Source organism: Vulpes vulpes, chromosome 3 (assembly GCF_048418805.1).
Source record: "Vulpes vulpes isolate BD-2025 chromosome 3, VulVul3, whole genome shotgun sequence".
Classification (NCBI taxonomy): domain Eukaryota; kingdom Metazoa; phylum Chordata; class Mammalia; order Carnivora; family Canidae; genus Vulpes; species Vulpes vulpes.
The window spans coordinates 130382924-130402051 of NC_132782.1; the positions used below are offsets into that span (position 1 = coordinate 130382924).

The window sequence follows — 19128 nt, forward strand, 5'->3', positions numbered from 1 at the left end:
CAGAATGCAAACCCAGGCAGTCTGGCTACAGGAATGACCACCTGCAACGCAGTATAGATTCTCCTTTTGCTATAAACATCAGCATCTTCACAGTTAACAATTTTTGAGCACCTACCTTGTTCCAGGCACTGCACTAGTGCTTTGCATACATCACGTATGCAAATGTATAATCCTCCAGTGAGAGGAGACACTGACCTGACTGTTACAGGCCCTCCAGCGAGTGGCATGCCCAGAACCACTGCAGGTTTCGGATTGCACAGTGCCGGACCTCCACCTGTGTGTGGACCCCTCCCCCCATCCAACAAAACTCTATCCTCCCCTGTTGGGGGTGGGGAGGGGTCAGACTCCTTGGACATGAATTCTCTTCTTTCTCTTATTTTCTGTCACCTTACTTGCTTCAGTCTGCATAAATGTCACCTTCTCATGACACCCTCCTGGCCACCCTGTTTCAAAGAATAGCCCCTGTCCCCTCCCAGGCACTTCTTATCTCCCCTTCCCGATTGACTTTTTCCTTAACTTGACAACATCTGACATACCATACCTGGCGCTTACTTATCTTCAGAAGTAGCAGCTCTGCACTAAATGCAGAAGCTCCGTGTGACCGTGGAGACCCTGGTCTGCTTCCCTCATGGCTCTGAGCCCGGCGCCCACCACAGCACCCGGCACATAGTAGGTGGGCGGCAGATGGTTCTTAAGTGCATGAATGGGTCTTCTAAGAATTTGACATTTGAAAAAATAAAGAGCCGACTGAAGAGGAAGGGACCTAATAGCGTTGTCTCCTGTGGGCCCAAGTGGAGAGCGGTGCGGCACTTGCAAGGAATGTACACGCTTGCCTTGCCGACTCCTCACCATTTTGTCCCAAAGGTATCAGAAAACCTCGTGCAGCGAGATGGCGACTTCCTGGTTCGTGACTCTCTGTCCAGCCCCGGAAACTTTGTCCTGACCTGTCAGTGGAAGAACCTCGCTCAGCACTTCAAGATCCACCGGACGGTGCTGCGGCTCAGCGAGGCCTACAGCCGAGTGCAGTACCAGTTTGAGACCGAGAGCTTCGACTCCATCCCCGGCCTGGTGCGCTGCTACGTGGGCAACCGGCGGCCCATCTCCCAGCAGAGCGGAGCCATCATCTTCCAGCCCATCAACAGGACGGTGCCCCTGCGGTGCCTGGAGGAGCGCTACGGCGCCTCCCCGGGTCGCAGGCCCGACGTGGGCAAGAGGCTGAGCCTCACCATGGGCGGTGTCCAGGCCCGGGAGCAGAGCTCGCCTAAGGGGAACCTCCTCAGGTGGGTCAGGGCCTCGTGGGGTGGGGTTGGGGGCGCCATCTGGACCTGCCCCGGCTCTGTTAGGCAGGTGAGGAGCTCACCCCGGGAAACCGAGGAACAGGAAAAGATGTCACTAAGAACGCCAGGTGTTACTGGAATAGCTGTCGTGAGGCAGGGCGTGATTAGTTCCCCGGTGAGTCGCTGCCAAGATGAAATGAGGCCGGTGCGGAGGAAGGGAGGAGGGTTGGATGGGAGAGATTCGTGAAGAAAGGAGGCTCCCGGCTGGTCTGAAGACTAGGGGAAATCTGGATAGACGCTGCAAAGGGGTGGGTGTTCCAGGTGGGGGCTCGGTGTGCGCATGCATGAAGCTATAGGCAAGGACCAGAGTTGCTTGGAGCGGGTAGGTGGGTGGGACTCAAGCAATGGGCCCACGTTAGGGGCTGGTAGGGGCAGGCTCAGGGAGGTGACCCCAGTCACATCATTGGAGGCCCTGAAGCCGGGCTGAAAGGTTTGGGGGAGCATCAAAGACTTGACGTGGTGAATGTCCCAGGAACAGACCAGGGTGGCAGTGTGCTGGAGGGGCAGGGAGAGGGCTTGGAGCGAGAAGACCAGTCAGTGAGTCACGGAGGGTCAGGCTGTGCAGGGGCGGTAGAGGGAGAGCCCGGGACCTTGGCTTCTGAGACTCTTGTACGTGTGGGGAGGGTTAGAACAGGGCATGTCGGAGACCACAGGAGGGCCCAGAGGGCCAGAGGAAAAACCAGTTGCTGCATCTGCAAGATGATCGTAGGCTTATGTCTGAGTGACTGTGTCCAGCAACAGTCTAGGGGCTTGGGAGGGGAGCTGAGCCTAAGGGTTGGATTAGGGCTTAGTACGCACGGAAAGGGTGGTTGACTCAGTGAGAAAAGATGAGATTCCTCAGATGAGAGACATTGAGAGCCTGGGGGCTCTGACCTGAACCCTGGGGACTGGGAAGAGAAGATTCCAGATAACTGGATGCCCCGCTGAGGCACCCTGTCCTCAACTACCAGTGGCAGGTGCTGTCTTCACATAGGACCTCTCTCTCATGGAGCTGGGTGCTCGTGCCTGCTATCTGACCGTTCCAGAGAAAGAGAGCAGGGAAAAGGTGGGCCTAGTAGGGTGAAGACTGGCTCCAGCCCCTTGGTGACACAGTCCCCCTTCTCTGGCTCCCTGGCATCTCAACTTATACCCTTAAACCAACATATCTTATTCCACTCACTGGTTTTCTTTCTGGACAGGGGGAAATGTCATAGACTGTAATTGGTGGACTGCAAAAACTCACAAGCAAAACGCAGGCCTCTGAGTAATGCGGACTGGGCCATGTGCTGCTGCCAAGCACCGGTACATGTTGGTCAGCGTCTGGCCATGGGCCCTGCCTGCCTGGCCCCACATGCTGGTCCACCACCAATCAAGCTTTTGACCTTCTCTGGGTCTCACTTTCCCCCCAACTGGAATGATGGGGTTTGTGAGGGTTAAATGATCGAAGAGGGATCCCTGGGTGGCACAGCGGTTTAGCGCCTGCCTTTGGCCCAGGGCGCGATCCTGGAGACCCGGGATCGAATCCCACGTCGGGCTCCCGGTGCATGGAGCCTGCTTCTCCCTCTGCCCACGTCTCTGCTTCTCTCTCTCTCACTGTGTGCCTATCATAATAAATAAAATTTAAAATAAATAAATAAATAAATGATCGAAGACTTGCAAAGTGCTTAGAACAGTGCCAGAGGTCTACGTGGGTATGAATAATCATGATAAATAGTATTTTCTGGAGGGCAGTAGAATGTAGGACTCCATGGCAGGGAGGGAGGCCAGAACTGATATACAGCAATTCTCCTTTTCTCAGTAATAAGAATGGACTTGAGATCCCTTAACGATCTCAAAGGGGTACTTTTTCCTCTGTTTCTTTTGTGAGTGTGAGGAGCAGCTGCCCAACTGAGAACAGGAAGGTAATGTCACGAACAGAGCCAGGGGGTATCGGGTCACGCACAGAACCTTGCGCAGGGCAGTGCTGGCGGGGAAGGCCTGCCTCCTGCTCTGCCCTCAGTGACCGGATGTAAGATAGAAATGTATTTTTTAAGGTAAGAAATGAAAGACTGAGAAAGTCTCTCTGTCCTGAGGCAGGTCTAACAGAGCCACTTCGCCCAGTGCCCAGTGAAGGCACTTTTCTAAGCCCTGCCACCTTGGGGCGCAGCACAGCGGCCTGTCTAACCGTGGGCTCCCAGGGGAGTGCCTCCCGCCACTGCCCTGCCCTGCCCTGCCTGCCCTGACGTCAGGGCCGCCGGTTGGCCGGCCGCGGGCGGGGTGCGCCCCCAGCCACCCTGCTTGGCCCAGGCGGGTGTTCTGGGCCAGTGGGCTGGCTGCTCTGAAGATCTCTGCATAAATACCACTGGGCTGAGGCCGTGGCCTTGTGGAATTTGCCCTCTGCCCCGCCTTATCTCTGGGGGTTGCTGGAATTTCTCTGTTGCTTGGAGTTCGGGGGTTATTATTATTATTATTTTTTGGTTTGTTTGCTCTTCCCTTTGGTGCTTGCAAAGGTAGGAAAGAACTTTGTGATCTCTGCAGCCGAAGCCTGTGGGAGGGCGGATGAAAGTTCATTATAACTTGAGCGGCGCCGTGCAATGGCTTCTAGCAGAGGAGAGTGGTTTGCAGGTGCTAGAGAGGCTCCCCGTGTGCGCGGGAGGAAGCCGAGGGGTGCTAGCCGCCGAGGGGTGCTAGCCGCCGAGGGGTGCTGGCCCAGGGGTGCTGGCCGACGGTGTGGGACGGTGTGGGATGGTGTGGGAAGCGGCAGTCTCCGCTTCCCTGCGCGGCTGTGCCCTGGAAAGCTCTTGAGGAAGGCTCGACCCTTCCCCGGTGCGGCAGGAGCCGCCCGGTCCTTCCAGGAGGATGCCAGTGACAGCCTCCCAGGTGACCCTGTGGGCTATTTGGGGGGACATGGAGACTTGGGCCGAAGCACTGGCTGCCCCACATTTTCCTCCCTGACAGCATGAGGCATGGTGGAAAATGCATTTTAGTTAAACAAGTCATCCCCCCCACCCCTCCCCGGTGCCCCGGGTCTGTAAGTAATTTTAAGCTCTGCTAAAAGTACACATTCCAGCTCATCAGATTTTCCTGAGAGTATCATGAAATCTTTGCTCTGCTCTGCTCAACCGGATGGAAGGGCTCAGAGGAGGCAGCCTGGGACCTGACTGGGTTGGTCCTGGGGACGTGGGGATGGGGCCCCAGGCGCCATCCTGGGTTAACCGCCCCAGGCAGTAATTTCCTCCTGGGACAGACATTCCTTTACTGTGGGGATGTGCCCTTCCACTCGTACTGCTCCCTGCTAAGCAGTCTTTCTTCTTAGAGACTTTCCGTGATGCTGCCTAAAGGTTTTACGATTTAATGACACGTTTCTGCTCCACTTATCTTTCGCTTCAGAAATAAAGAGAAGAGCGGTAGCCAGCCGGCCTGCCTGGATCACATGCAGGACAGAAGAGCCTTATCCCTCAAAGCGCACCAGTCGGAAAGTTACCTGCCACTTGGTAGGTCTTGGGGAATTTCCTGGGAGGAGGGTGACCGTGTGAGCCTGATTTCCTTCAGGCTGTTTCCCTGCTCGGTCTGGTCCCCCCATGTAGGGACGACACAAGGCTCTGTGCCTGTAGGCTGGAGGGTAAGGGATTGTAGGACTACATCCGGATGTGGGTCAGCGAGCCAGACACTGTGTGTGATAGCCTTTAGGCTTCATAACAAACCTTCAGAGCAGGAATGATTATCCTCTTCTTCTTGTTGAGGAAATGGAGGCACAGAGGTTAAATAAATCATCCAGAGGGACATGGCTCAGTGGTTGAGCCTTTGGCTCAGGGCGTGATCCTGGGGTCCTTGGATCCAGTTCCACATCGGGCTCCTTGCCTGGAGCCTGCTTCTCCCTCTGCATCTGTCTCTCTGCCTCTCTGTGTCTAACTAACTAACTCATCCAGAGTGACCTGTCTGGCCCTCGGTTAAGCCAGCATGAACCCAGGTTCTGTGACCCATGCTCAACCACCAACTGGTAGCCTTCATGACAGAGGAGCCCTCTCCGTGCCCTCCCTGGGCAGAGGGGGCTGGGTCACTGCCGGGGTTCCTGGGGGCACAGCTGCCCAGACAGACCCCTCCTCCTCTCCATTCTCCTTTTACAGCCAGAGGAGCGAGGAGCTGTGGGCTGTGGGCAAACCTTGTAAGCAACTGGATTAGTGAGCCATCGGTGGTGGTTCCTTATTTTTATAACCAACCTCCCTTGGGACCACAGGCTGATTTTCCTAATGCCCCTTGGTGGGTCACTTCTATGTAGGTTAGCTTGGGATCTTGTCCCCCGCTTCCTGGGATGTCTCCAGCTCTCCCTCAAGGCTGGCTGGATCCACCCTGGCTGTGACAGTGACTCAGGCCCTTATGCTATGTGACCAAAGGCTTCTGATCTTAGGGCAAGACTAGATTACTCACTACCTTCAGGGCTCCACGTATTTTCCTTTTCTGACTGTACTAACCCTCTCTGACCATAAAATGACACTGCAGCCCAGCTGTTGCTCATCATTGGGACTTAGGATCCCCCCAGAAGTGGGGTGCGGCCGGCCAGCCATCCAGCCCCTGAAATGCTCTAGATTGGGTGTGGGGCGGTCATACTGAGTTATCTTTGGGAAGTAAAAACTGAAACCCAAGGGCATGAATTGAGGCCTGGGGAGTTGTCACTCCAGTTTTGCTTTGTGTTCTCTGCACAGCTGAGGTTTCCCTGACCCTCTCTTATTCTCCACAGGCTGTAAATTGTCCTCTCGCTCCCCGAGTGTGGACACAAGCCCTCGCCCAAACTCACCCGTTTTCAGGACGGGCAGCGAGCCCACTCTGAGTCCGGCATTGGTTCGGAGGGTTTCTTCAGATGCTAGGGCAGGGGAGGCCTTGAGGGGCTCAGACAGCCAGCTTTGCCCCAAGCCACCCCCCAAGCCCTGCAAGGCTCCCCTCCTGCAGCCTCCCCCGTCTCCATCCACCTGGCTCAACTCAGAGGCCAACTACTGTGAACTGAACCCAGCCTTCGCTATAGGTGGTGACAGGGGAGCGAGGCCACCCCTCTGTGCCCACGACAGCTACGTGGAGCTGCTAACAGCCAAGCAGAACGGGGTGCCAGGGCCCCGGCACTCTGGCACCAACTACTTGATCCTTGACGATGACGGGGCAGGGCCTGGGGAGGCGCCAGCCATGCAGATGGACCAGGGGCAGCAGGAGGATGAGGGCGAGTTTGTGCTGCCCCGTCTGGAGACGGCCTCCTCATTCAGGCCCAATGACTTTGAGTCGAAGCTCCTTCCTGCTGAGAACAAGCCTCTGGAAATGGCGATGCTGAAGCGGGTGAAAGAACTGTTCACCAGCAAGGACCCCAAGGCCATAGCCCAGCACATGTTGAGCACGGACTGTGTGGTAAGTGCTCAGCCAGGTGGCCTTGTTCTACCTTCTGAGAGGCTGCAAGGGGGCGGCCCCGGCCCGCCTTGCTCCACCTTACCCTTTAAGTGCTTTGCTCATAGAAGAAGTCAGAAGATAACCTGGGTGGGGATTTATTTAAAGGGTGGGAAGCACAGGCCTGGGACAACCTTTGCCCAGGCAGGAAGCTTGTAAAAATCACCTTGGGCAGAGGGTGGTGGCGGGCTACTGCCCGGGCCATGCCTCCCCCTCCAGCTGCAGCATCCTCCCTGGCCTCGGCTCCCTCCGAAGTGGGAAAGTCAAGTCCAACGAGAGTGGACGGTAGTGAAAATGTACTTTCTGGAGTGGCAGCAACTAGGTTATTTTTCTTTTAGTGTATGGGACACGTGATATGCACATATACCCACGTATATTTATCGTTACTAAAATGGGTTTAAGAATAAACATCTTTGAATTTACCCTTGATTTTTTTTTTACAAGTACTAATTGGTCAATTTAGAAAAATTATAAAACATTAAGAGAAAAGACAAAAATTATCCCAAGTCTGGTTTCTTGGTGATCATCATGGTTAACATTGGCTCTGCAAACAGATACATGTGAGTTATTTCATGCATATGTGTTTGTTTACCACAGGCCTAAACAGACGATTCTATTTTATTGTATTTTTTACTAAGCATACTATTTTAAACCCCAAGTCTTTGATCGAGCAACACATCATGACTATCCTTTCATGTGACTAAATAAATATATATGTTTACATCATCATCACTTTGGATAGGAAGCATTTCTTTTGGATATGGGCAGCTTTTGTTCATAAGTGACCTCATGGCAAAGATATCCATCAGAGAGAGCTTTCTAGAAAGCAGGTGTCTCAGGCTGGGAGGGGCTCAACCTCCCCCTCAGTTATAGAGACAGAGCCATGCCTTGGAGCGTCAGTGAAGGCCTTAGTGAGATTTATTCATATGTAGCTTAGTAAAGTCATTTACCTTCAAAGTTCAGGGCCTCAGTTCAAACTCAGTTCAAGAACTGAGTTTCTTAAAGAAATTTCCAGGGTTGTGAATCACCGCAGGAAATGCACCCTCTGAGAACTCCCCTAGCGAGTCCCCAGTGGATGGAGGGAGCTCCATCAGGGGGACAGAGGGCCTCCCCCAATAGCCGTGAGGAAAGTAGAGCAGGTGCTAGCTGTTCTGAGTTCAGCCAGCCCAGGACCCAGAAGCAGGTCTGAGAGGTCACTCAGTACCTGGTTGCCAGGCCTGGGAGGTGGGGCGGGGGTGGTGGTGGTGGTGGTGGTGGTGGTGGTGGTGGTGGTGGTGGTGGTGGTGTGTGTGTGCATGCGTGTCAGTGCTGAAGACCACAGGTTTGTTTCTGTGGTTGTCTGGGTGTCCTTGGGCAGTGCTCACAGATCATATTAAATCCTTACCTCCCTTTAAAGAGAGCTAAACCTGTTTGGGCAGTAAGAGGATTTAAGATTCCTGTTCTAGTTTCTCCACTGGGCGCTGGTATGCCAACAGGCCAGGAGTCTGGTGTGAACCTGTCTGAGTTCTCTCCAGAGGAAGCTCCTGTAGAAATGTGGATCTGGGTTTACAGAGCAGCCTAATTCCCAGGAGTAAATGAATCCTTCTTCCCTGTGACCTCAGACTGTGCTTGGAGATCTAGGAGGGTCTAGGAGGAGGTGAGATGCCTGACCACCCTTTGGCAGGAGGGTCTGGAATGTTCCCACCACCTTGGCAGCCATGAGTCTAGAGCTCAAGTTAGTTCTCAACTGAAGGAACATGAAGCCTGCCCTTCTTCTTGTTTGGTTTCTTTCTTCGCAATTTGTCATCCTGGTTGGGCACCTCTCCTCTGTTTGCCTTTATAGGCACCCCTTGAGAAGGGCTGGATAGAGCTTCCTTGCCAGTGAGACAGCGACCTGGAGCAGAAACCCACTGACTCTGCTCATCTCCCCACCTGCACATGGGCACCACCCTGGCCTCACCCAGAGTGCTGCCTGTCTCCCACCCACTTGTTGCAATATCTAGAAGTAGGGCCTGGTAGGTAAGAGTTGGTCTCTGGGGATGAATTGCTTGGATCTAATTCAGGCTCTGAACTTTCTGGTTCTTTCTGTCCCCAGCTATCCAGGTGGCTGTGAGGACTGGATGAAATAACATATATAGAGCTCTCCACACCCCATGCCTGGCCCAGAACGAGGCTGGGTGTTTGTTAGTGTTGGGTATTCAGCCTTGCTTGAGCATCTGCTATGGGCCAGGAGGGGTTGTGCCCGGGGAGGGGGGGGGGTGACGAACAGTGATACAGGAATTCAGACTACAACCCAGGTGGGGAAGGCACAGGAGCTGTGGGGCCTCTGAGGCAGGGTCTTGAATGTAGGGGAGGGAGGGGATATTTGAGATGAGTTTTATTATTATTATTATTGTTATTTTTTTTTAAGATTTTATTTATTTATTCGTGAGAGACACAGAGAGAGAGAGGCAGAGACACAGGCAGAGGGAGAAGCAGGCTCCATGCAGGGAGCCTGACATGGGACTCAATCCCAGGTCTCCACACCCTGGGCTGAAGGTGGCGCTAAACTGCTGAGCCACCCAGGCTGCCCTGAGATGAGTTTTAAAGGCTGAGTAGGAATTGGCCAGATGAAGAATAAGAAGAGCATCTTCCAGGTGGCAGACAACGTACATGTGCAGAGATTCAGGAGTCAGGGGTTTGGACTCACCGTGTGGGCAGCAAAGGTGGAGACAGGGATGGGGAGGGGAGGGAGTAGCGGGTCTTTCCTTGAATGTTAAGTCTCTACTTCTGGACTCGTGCCAGGCTATTGCGGAGAAGCACTTTGCAGTTCAGGGACAGGCCCTGAAGTGCATAGTGCAGATCAGAGTCTGCTGAGGGCAGCAGAGCCAAGCAATCTCATTGCAGTTTAGAAGATCCCCTGGCAGCTGGGAGGAGGGTCAGGCCCCCGCCAACGCTCCCCTGGGTCACTGCAGCAGCTCCCAGGCAGAGTTTGGAGATCCTGCAGAACTAGGATAAGTACCATCAGAAGAGCAGGAGGAGGCTGGAATGCCTCATCAGGGATCGCCCATGTTACATGCCAGGTCTGTCTCACGGTAAATGCTCTAGAAGTGTCCATTCCTCCTCTGTATCTATGAGCGGCACGGCTCTGGGCATTTTGCCAGAGAACCTAATGCAGGCTCTGCAGTGTGAGCTCAGGACCCCTTTGTCCTAGCTCAGCCTTGGGCCAAGCAGGTGTCAGTATATCCTGGCAAACACCCAGGAAAGTGGCCAGACAATTGCATGTTTGCACTGAAGGGAAACCGACTTGGGGGCTTCTCTCTCAGAGCAGGGATCACTCTGGTTACTAGAGCTTCCAGCATAAAACCAAATCTCATTACACAGACCGTGTGTGAATTGGGGGATGCCCACCACCCAGAGGCTGGGTTTGGAGCCTCTGCAGCGGCAGCTGTCTAAACAAGCAAGCAGAGTGTATGTGGCCACGGGTGGCTGGGGTATACATCTGGGTTGCCTTACCATTTACCATGGTCAAGGTGTAAATCCCTTTCCGGAGATCTGGCCAAAATTCTTCCCTCTTCTACATGCCAGTGACTCACAACTTGTATTTTCAAATAGCTTTAAAGTCATTTGATCCTTTGCAAAGACCTTGAGAAAGGCGAACTTAGCAGCTGTGGTAGAGAAGGGGAAACTGAGGCCCAGAGAGCATTGTAGGAATCCTGCATCCTGTTGCCCAGTCTGCCACTGCGCAGCTAATTCCCACAGGTTCATTTCCTCTGGGCTGACCCTGGTTCCTTTGTTGAACCACAGAAGTTAATGGTCGGGGTTAATAATATCAGCCAAACTTGAGATGTTTTCCGTGGCCTGTTATGAAGGCCTCTGGACTGTTGAGATGCCTGGCATCCTCATAGTCTAGGACAAGTCGAGCAGCTGGAGGAGGGGAGGCCGTGTGTGCCTGCCACGTGTCCAGAGTCGCTTAGACCCACCATATCTGCTAGTGGCTCTGCGGGACGTCCCCGCGCTGCGAGGCCTCGTTAGCCTGGTGTTCCAGACGCACCGACTGGGCCGTAACCTTTCGAGGCAGCGGTCGACTGATAACCCGGTGATGACGCGCCAGAACCAAGGTCGGGGAGCTGGCGGGGCCAAACATTTTCTTGAAGGAAGGCCTCTCGGGGGAGAAGTGGGTGTGCTGGAGACCTCGGGTTTCCAATCGCTGGACGTGTGTCTAATAGTTTCCAGACGTGTGGTGCTGGTGCACTGACGGAGCCCAGGGGAGGCGTAATCAAGGGTAATAGCAGCCAGTCCTGCCGTCGAGCGAGAACCGAGGGGTGGAGCCCTGGTGGCAGTCGCTGGGGGGGCGGGGGGGGGGTTGCCGCCCAGAGGCTCAGTGCACCTGCTGCCCTGCTGCCGGCGGGGGGCGGGGGCGGGGCCGCGGCGGGGGCGGGGCCGCGGCGGGGGCGGGGCCGCGGCGGGGGCGGGGCCGCGGACCACCTGCAGGTGCGCACGTCTTCGAGTCCTTCCCGAAACACTGTACTTGGGGATGCTGCTGCTCAAAACAAAAGGCGACGAGCGCCTCCGCACCGTCCCAGTTCGGCGCCTTTCTTTCCACGTGCCACGGTCGTGTTGGCGGCAAGCCCGCTCCCTGATCCAGTCTGTTTCACTCGTGTCCTTGACAGGTCGCTAGGATACTCGCAGTGTCCGAGGAGACGAGGAGGAACATGGGCGTGAGCTCGGGGCTGGAACTCCTCACCTTGCCCTACGGCCACCAGCTGCGCCTGGACATCATCGAACGGTGAGCAGCGCTGCCCCCTGCGTTTCCGGCCCCGCCAGCGCAGCAGGTTCCGGGAGCGGACGCGCAGCCGCCCGCCCCGAGCCCCTCCTGTGGTGTCCCGGGTCCCGGGTCCCCGAAGCCTTGGCCGCAGGATTCCCGGCGCAGCGCAGAGGAAGGCCGGGAGCACACAGCCCGTCCCCGCCGGGCGCCTCGCCACCTGCGCCCCACCTCACCGCCGGCGGCTGCGCTGCCCCTGGGAGTTCAGGGGCGCCTTAGGAACAAGCGGCAGTTTGTGGGGAAGCCCGGGAAGAACGGGTCCCAACAACGTTGGCATGGAGAGGAGGGCGGGGCGGCGCTCCCGCTCCTCACAGCCTCCCCTCCCGGGGAGCCTCCTCAGCCTCCGGGGGAGCCGGGGCCCGGCGCCCGCCAAAACCCACAGGCTGGAGCGTTGGAGGTTTAGGAATGAAAAAGACAGAAATAGTGAGGTATATTTTTAAGGAAAGTGCTAGACTAGATACCAGATCACCACAGACATTGGACTTGTTGGCGCACGAGAAGAGACCATTGATTTGGGCAAGGCTGTCTTGTTACCTTAAGTATCCCGGTTTTCCAGCCAAGTTCCTTATTGTCACGACACAAACGTGGGTTCTAATGGGCACCCGGATTCCTGGCCTTGCAGGACCTGCCTGGTCCTCGTGCTGTCCAGTCCATTTCTGTGGTGACTGAAGTGTTTTTATCCCATGACCGTAGCCACAGCCACGTGGGGCTATTGAGAACCTGAAATGTGGCTACTGGGAGACAAACTGTTTCTTTTACTGTTTACCGTTTAAGCGTGAATAGCCGTATGTGGCTGGTGGACGCACAGTCTAGGATGCCAGCCCCTAAAAAGTAAACCGTACATTTCAGGGAGCCTGAGGAATCGGTGCAGCTGCTTTCAAGGTTACCTGGCTAGAGAGCACAGGAAACGGGCCCCCGGCCGCTGTGGCTGCGGCCTGCATAGCCCCAAAACCCTGCAGTGCTGAATGCTTCTGGGAGGCAGGTTAGGGACCGGTTCCTGGCCTTGTTCAAGCCTCCTTGTTGTTTAATGCCTTTGGCGAATTGTGAATGTTCCTCCTTTTCCTACGGGCTTTCCTAGATTCTAGCCTCCTAGATTCTAGACCTTTCTGGAGGCATCGCCTTCCTGCCCCGAGCCCCGGGGGCAGCTAAGGGGCGCGGCTAGGGGGCAACTCTGTTGTTGTTGGGCCAGTGGTCACCGTTTCAACAGAGGTGAGCTGAGCCACAGCCTGTCCACGTCCCTCATGCGATGCAGCTCAGCGGAAGATCCCCCAGGTTCCAGGCCTTACTTTACCTGTGCTGTTAGGAATGTTGGACATGCGCCCTGGGCCCCTGGCTGAGGTGGGGGGGGGGGGCAGGCTGGGGGCTCCTCTGGGGCTGTTTTCTGATTTCCATGCCTGTCAGCATCTGTTTCCTTTTTGTCCTGATCGCCACTTCCCTGGGGCCCCTCTCCTTGGTTAGCTTCCTGTCCAAGGCTGACCCTGGGGGATTGGCCTGCTAGAGTCTGGGGAGCCGGTTTCTTCATTACAGTGCGGTTGCTAAATAAAGGCCAAGGTTATAGCCATTTTGAAGGGTCAGATGACATCATCTTCCCGTGTTTGAGAATCAAATACAAACCACCCTTTATTTTTAATTTACCACCTCACCCATTCCAGGCCTGCTGAGGGGAGATGTCCTTTGTATAACCGTCAGTGCCTCTTATTGCCAGCACGGGAGCTTCCGCCTCAGACCTGCCATGCTCAGTTGTTTTTCCTATAGTAGTGTATATAGGAGGCTTTAGGCCCACGTTGCTTGAATGAATGGACAGATTACTCCATTAACCATTGATATGATGCCAGGTCTTAAAGAAGCATAGAACCTGTCTTTTTTTTTAAGATTTTATTTATTTATTCATGAGAGACACGCACAGAGAGAGAGGCAGAGACACAGGCAGAGGGAGAAGCAGGCTCCATGCAGGGAGTCCGACGTGGGACCCAATCCTGGGTCTCCAGGATCACGCCCTGGGCTGAAGGCAGCGCTAAACCACTGAGCCACCCCGGCTGCCCAAGAATGTATCTTTTATTAAGGGTCATTTAAAACATAGGAAAAAGCAGTGAACAGAAGAATCAATTGAAGGGAAGCTGTTAGTTAAAAGAAACATCTGAAATGGTCAGCTCAACCTTAATGTCAATAAATTCAGTAAGTAATAAAAAATATATACTTTATGTTAGCATCTATTAATTAAGACCTCAGGAAGAGGGGCATATGGGTGGCTCAGTGGTTGAACATCTGCCTTTGGTTCAGGTCATGATCCCGGGGTCCTGGGATCAAGTCCCCCATCAGACTCCCCATGGGGAGCCTGCTTCTCCCTCTGCCTATGTCTCTGCCTCTCTCTGTGTCTCTTGTGAATGAATATTTTAAAAAACTCAGGAAGAGGAGAGAAAAAAAAGGTAGACACACTGACAGAGAAAGATGTGCACACAGAGATAGTTGTGATCACAGTTACCATCTGGTAGGGGCCTATCAGCGATAGGCACTCTGTTGATTCTTATACCCCTGCACTGTCTCTCTTTCTCACAACGACCTTAACTCTCATTTTTACACTGAAGAAATTGAGGAGTGGAGCAGTTAGGGAACAGCCTATGGTCACACTGTTGCACCACAGACAGGTATGCAAAGACAAAGACAAACACACAGACACACTTGGAGACAGCAGAGCTCATCACCGATTTCATAATCACTAGAGAAAGTGGTAGGGCTAGCCACTTGATGAATCATGCCACCCTTGGCTCAAGGCATTGGGAGAGAGCCTGGCACTGTGGGCCTCAAGGTGACCCCAGAGCTAGAGGGCAAAGGCATGTTGTAGTTTAGTAAGTGTAGCTGTGGACGGGGGCTGCACCTCCAGCACTTGTGCCACAGCCCGGGAGAAATTTAATGGAGGCCATTCTGGCCCAATGCAGTCAACTCCCTGGTCCTGACTGAGGGTGAGAAGGAAGGGATTGGCCTCTGCCACCCGCCATCAGCACAGACTGCTCTGTGACCCCATTCAAATAAGTCCCATTGTCATGTGGAGAAAAGATCACTCTGCTTCCTGTTCTGGGTCTGTAAGCTTGACCCGGGTAGTACAGGATGAGAAAAGGGAGGATTGTTGGCAGATACAAGATTTCTATTTTATGAGGGTCTGACTTTATAGGGAAATTCCTGTCAGTCAGCTATTCAGTCTTTGTCCACATCTCCATTCACTTTCTGGCCCCTTGACCAGAGCCACAGACTCTCCATTCTTCCTTCCTCATCCCTTCTTATGTTTCAGGACCTGTGTTGTCTTCTTGGGTCAAGCATATTCTCTCGTTTCTTTTTGCTTCCATTCCCCAGTCCTAGGCACATAGTGGAGATGGCCCGGGACTTCCTGAGGATGGGATTCCCCAGTGTGTTGAGGGACCAGGTGTCTCCCCAGACCTCTCATGGTGGAAAGTGCCAGGAGCCACATGTCCTTCTGAGCAGCTTCACCCAGGAGGGCCCTCTCTGTTCCCCCAGATCCAGGGCTGAACATGGCCCTCTCCTGGGCATCTGTCCTTTCTGACTCTAAATAGTGCACCCTCAGGCCTAGCCCAGGCCCTGCTGCCGTCAGCCTGCAGGGGTGGTCTCACTGTTGAAATCGGCACAGCGTGTACATCCAGCCTTTTTTCTGGCTGGTCTGCATTCCTTTCCTCCTAGTCCTGTGGGCCCTGGGCCTGACCACTGATCTTCTGCCTCCCAGACACAACACAATGGCCATCGGCATTGCAGTGGACATTCTGGGCTGCACGAGCACTTTGGAGGACCGAGCTGCCACCCTCAATAGGATCATCCAAGTGGCAGTGGAACTGAAAGACTCCATGGGGGACCTCTATTCTTTCTCGGCCATCATGAAAGCCCTGGAAATGCCACAGGTAAATTTCCACTTGATTTGTGCACCCTGCAGGCCTGGGTGTATTTAGAGTTCTGAACGTGGTCTGCAAGCCCATACTTAGCAAATCACCCATGATTTTAGTCAACTTTGAAAGATAAACTAAATCTTAGTGACAGCAGCTTTGATTAGAGGGCAACCAGAAGCAGTGTCCTAAGTGTTTTGGCTCTGTTTTTCAAACCAGTTGGTAATTGTTGACAGCCCACACTTTATCTTTGGTGTTCAATAAGAAGAGCCATCCTCAGGAACAATTGGTATTCCTTAAGAACCAATTAGGATGATCTGGCTGGCTAACGTGTGTCATAAAAGAGAGACTGATCATGTGCGTCACCAGATATTTGGGGGAGCTTATATCTGGGAATGCCCAGAGTGGTTTGTCTCAAAGTTCTGTTCCTCAGGTTACTTAAAACAGACTTCTGTTTTTAAAAATTCAGATTTCTAGCCCATTTGTCATACAACCTCCCAATTAGAGTTTCTGAAATCAGGCACTTTGAACTCATCTGCTTTGATGGGCTGTTTTTAGGATGAGTATCAAACCTGAAAGCCTGTATTTAAAATCAAACAGACCTTACGGAGAAAAGTCATTCTGTTATCTTCATTGTCTCTGGGCAAGGGGCAGCTTTCTCATTTCTGTTCTACCCCATAAGCCATAGACTTTGGTAATCTCGCCCTGAGGGTCCTCCAGTCCCTCAAACCCAACTGCAACCAGTAACACCAAAACTACTCGTTATTTAGCTTGACTGTCTCATAACCACAGATTGTCTCTGAAGCCCTGCTGGGTGCTCACTGAAAATCCATCACTGCCATTAGGGAAGATAGCCATAGTCACATGTCCTGCAAGTCGGAGCATGTTAGGAACCTCATTTCCTGGCATTAAAGCAAGGTCGCCTTAAAGACAAGCTGAAGCACTTAGTACCTTCATCAGGAAATTTTGGAAGGAATCAATTCCAATGACAATATCCTAAGAATCTGAAAAACTCTTAGATGCCCTGGAATTTCATAGGATCCATATTTGAAATAAGCCGATCCAGCTGTATTGTCATGATACACTAACTCCTATAATAACAGGGGTTATAATTTTTCATTCAGGTGTTTTTAATTTGCATCATATTTATTTCTTCTTATCCAAAACTGCATATCATTTTGGAAGGCTGAGACAACAGGCCAAGCTGTATGTAGCACTCCAGCCCAGAGCTTCCTCTGAGAGTAGTAAAGGGGATGTTTGTGGGATCGTGTGTAATAAAAAGAATGCTTGTGCTGTCCATGATGTCACGGTCAAGGGTTAGAGACTTCTCCCAGAGCACCATAATATGCCTTTGTGCAAGGTGGCTCCCTTGCCTCCAACAGCATCAGACTTCCCTGCTGGAGTACCCCAGCATGCAGTCCTCCAGGGTATTCCGGGCCCCCACCCCTACACCTCTGCCGCCGAAGTGAGTTAGGGCACTGCTCCGGGAGGACTGTGGCAGACCCAGGGAAGGCAGAGAGGAGAATCACATCATTCTTGTGTGTCATCATCCCAATGTGACCCTGTACTGCAGGCTCCCGTGCCTCCTCTTCTCAGCTTCTAGTATCAAGAAAAAGCATCCAGCAGATGGGCCCACACGAGATACCAGGGCTGCTTTCAGAAAGACAGGTGATTCAGGGAGGGGAAGAGAAGGGACAGTGAGAAGAGAGAAGCACATGGCGGGAGGGGTGGCCAGAGGAGGGTAAGTCACGTCCTCTGTCCAACAGCTCTGCTGACTGCTTCTCACCTTCCTCTGGGAAGACGCAGCTCATAGAGGGCAAGGGAATGAATCTTTTCTCTGTCACTTACCAGCTATAAAATCTGGAGCAAGTTAACTATTCTCTTCTGATTTCTGATCTGTAAAATGAGGCCAAAATACTGCCTCATAGGGCATTGGAGGATTAAATTAAATTCTTCAAATACCTGGGACAGAGTTGGTATTCATTCCCCAAATATTAGTGCCCTTCCTCTTTTTTGTTTCATGAAAAAAAACAAAAAACAAAAAACAAAAACCTCACTTAGCCTTGCTGTTTTTATGGTACGGGTGGGGAGCTGTTTGCTTTGGGCAGTCAGAGTCAGTGGCATATGTTGGCATTGACTAAACAAAATGAAAAGGAATGAGTAGAGTGGCATCATATGGTCTGGACAATCTTCTGTGTATCTCAGACATTGACTAAATTAAAATGGTAGACATTATATTCCTACATGCTTTCATCAATATAACCTCTGTGGACAGCTGGGAATTCCCATCAAAATTTAAAATATATGTATTCTTTGACCCAGAGTTCCACTTCTGGAAATTTGCTCTCCAGATATTTTCACACATACACACATTTGTAAAATCTTCACAAGGTAATTTCATAATGGAAAAAGAAAACTTGTAAAATTCTTATCTGTGGGAGACAAGGTAAACTTTATTCATAAAGTGGAACATCATACGCAAGTTTAACAAAATAAGGCTGGAAAAAAAAAAAAACCCAAAGTAAGGCTGTCCTATGCTGTTTTATACATACTTGAATGATTGCCAAGCAAAAAAACTGAAAAATGTGTAAAGTATGATATGCCTTTTATTTTAAAAGTCATATAAATGTGTGTATACACAGGTACATGTACACATACAAGAAACTGACGAGGAGCTGTCTCCGGGATGGGCCATTAGAACAATACAGAACAGGGTGGGGTGGGGATTAGCCTTTCTCTATACACTGCTTTCAACAGGCTTTGACTTGATTTTAAAAAGAGCTTTTTCACCCTAAAAAAAAAAAAAAAAAAAAGCTTTTTCAAAAATGATAACACCTTTCTTTCTTCCAGATCACAAGGTTAGAAAAAACGTGGACTGCCCTGAGGCACCAGTACACCCAAACCGCTATCCTCTATGAAAAACAGCTGAAGCCTTTCAGCAAAATGCTGCACGAAGGCAGAGGTGAGCCCAGGGTCAGCACCAGTGGGCATGGTGGCTGCCCCCTGTGTGTCCGTGAGACCGTTAGGTCATATCTGCCCTGGTTTGATCAAAGCCATTAGCAGAACATTTCAAGATCTGAGTTATCTGTAGGATTTTTGATGGATTTTGAGGCTTTTATTAGGTGACAGCATCATTTCTAGAAGAACAGGACATGGGCTACCAGTCACCTACTCCATGCTTCCCTTTCTTAATTGAGGTGTTAAGTATGTAACATTATATTAGTTGTAGGTGTACAATGCAGTGAGTCAATATTTGTATATACTACAAATGATCACAACCCAAGTAATACCCACGTCATATACAGTTATACGGTTTTTCTTTTTGTGATGAGAACTCTCAAGAGTCACTCTCTTGGTTACAGTGACAGTTAATAACACTGCAGTGCAGTGTTATTAACTATAGTCATTGTGTTATACATTACCTACCCATGACTTACTCATTTCATACCTGGAAATTTCTGTCTTTTGACCCTTTCCACCCATTTTGCTCACCCCTGACCCCCAGCCTCAAGCAACCACCAATCTATTCTCTATCCATGAGCTGAGGGACTTTTGGGGGTTTTTTTGGTTTTATTTTTTTAGATCCCACATACAAGTGAGATCATATAGTATTGTTCTTGTTCTGTAACATATTTCACTTAGCAGAGTGCTCTTAGGGTCCATTCATGTTGTCAAACAGCAGGATTTTATTTATTTTTATGGCTGAATAATATTCCATTGTGTGTATACATTGTGT

The 19128-nt window shown here is 51.9% G+C and overlaps 1 protein-coding gene across 17 annotated transcripts in view; it reads left to right on the forward strand.

Moving 5' to 3' along the window:
* BCAR3 (BCAR3 adaptor protein, NSP family member) overlaps nt 1-19128 on the forward strand; it is a 242911-nt gene that overhangs the window by 213760 nt on the left and 10023 nt on the right. For 15 of the 17 annotated variants that reach the window (XM_072754584.1, XM_072754585.1, XM_072754582.1 and 12 more), the window contains 6 exons: nt 865-1280; nt 4686-4789; nt 6034-6686; nt 11354-11469; nt 15239-15410; nt 18243-18354. In XM_072754584.1, coding sequence (XP_072610685.1) covers nt 865-1280; nt 4686-4789; nt 6034-6686; nt 11354-11469; nt 15239-15410; nt 18243-18354 — 1573 coding nt within the window. Of the gene's footprint in view, nt 1-864; nt 1281-3541; nt 3806-3853; nt 4176-4685; nt 4790-6033; nt 6687-11353; nt 11470-15238; nt 15411-18242; nt 18355-19128 lie in introns of those variants that run through there. The other 2 variants (XM_025996525.2, XM_072754588.1) reach the window with 2 other exon arrangements.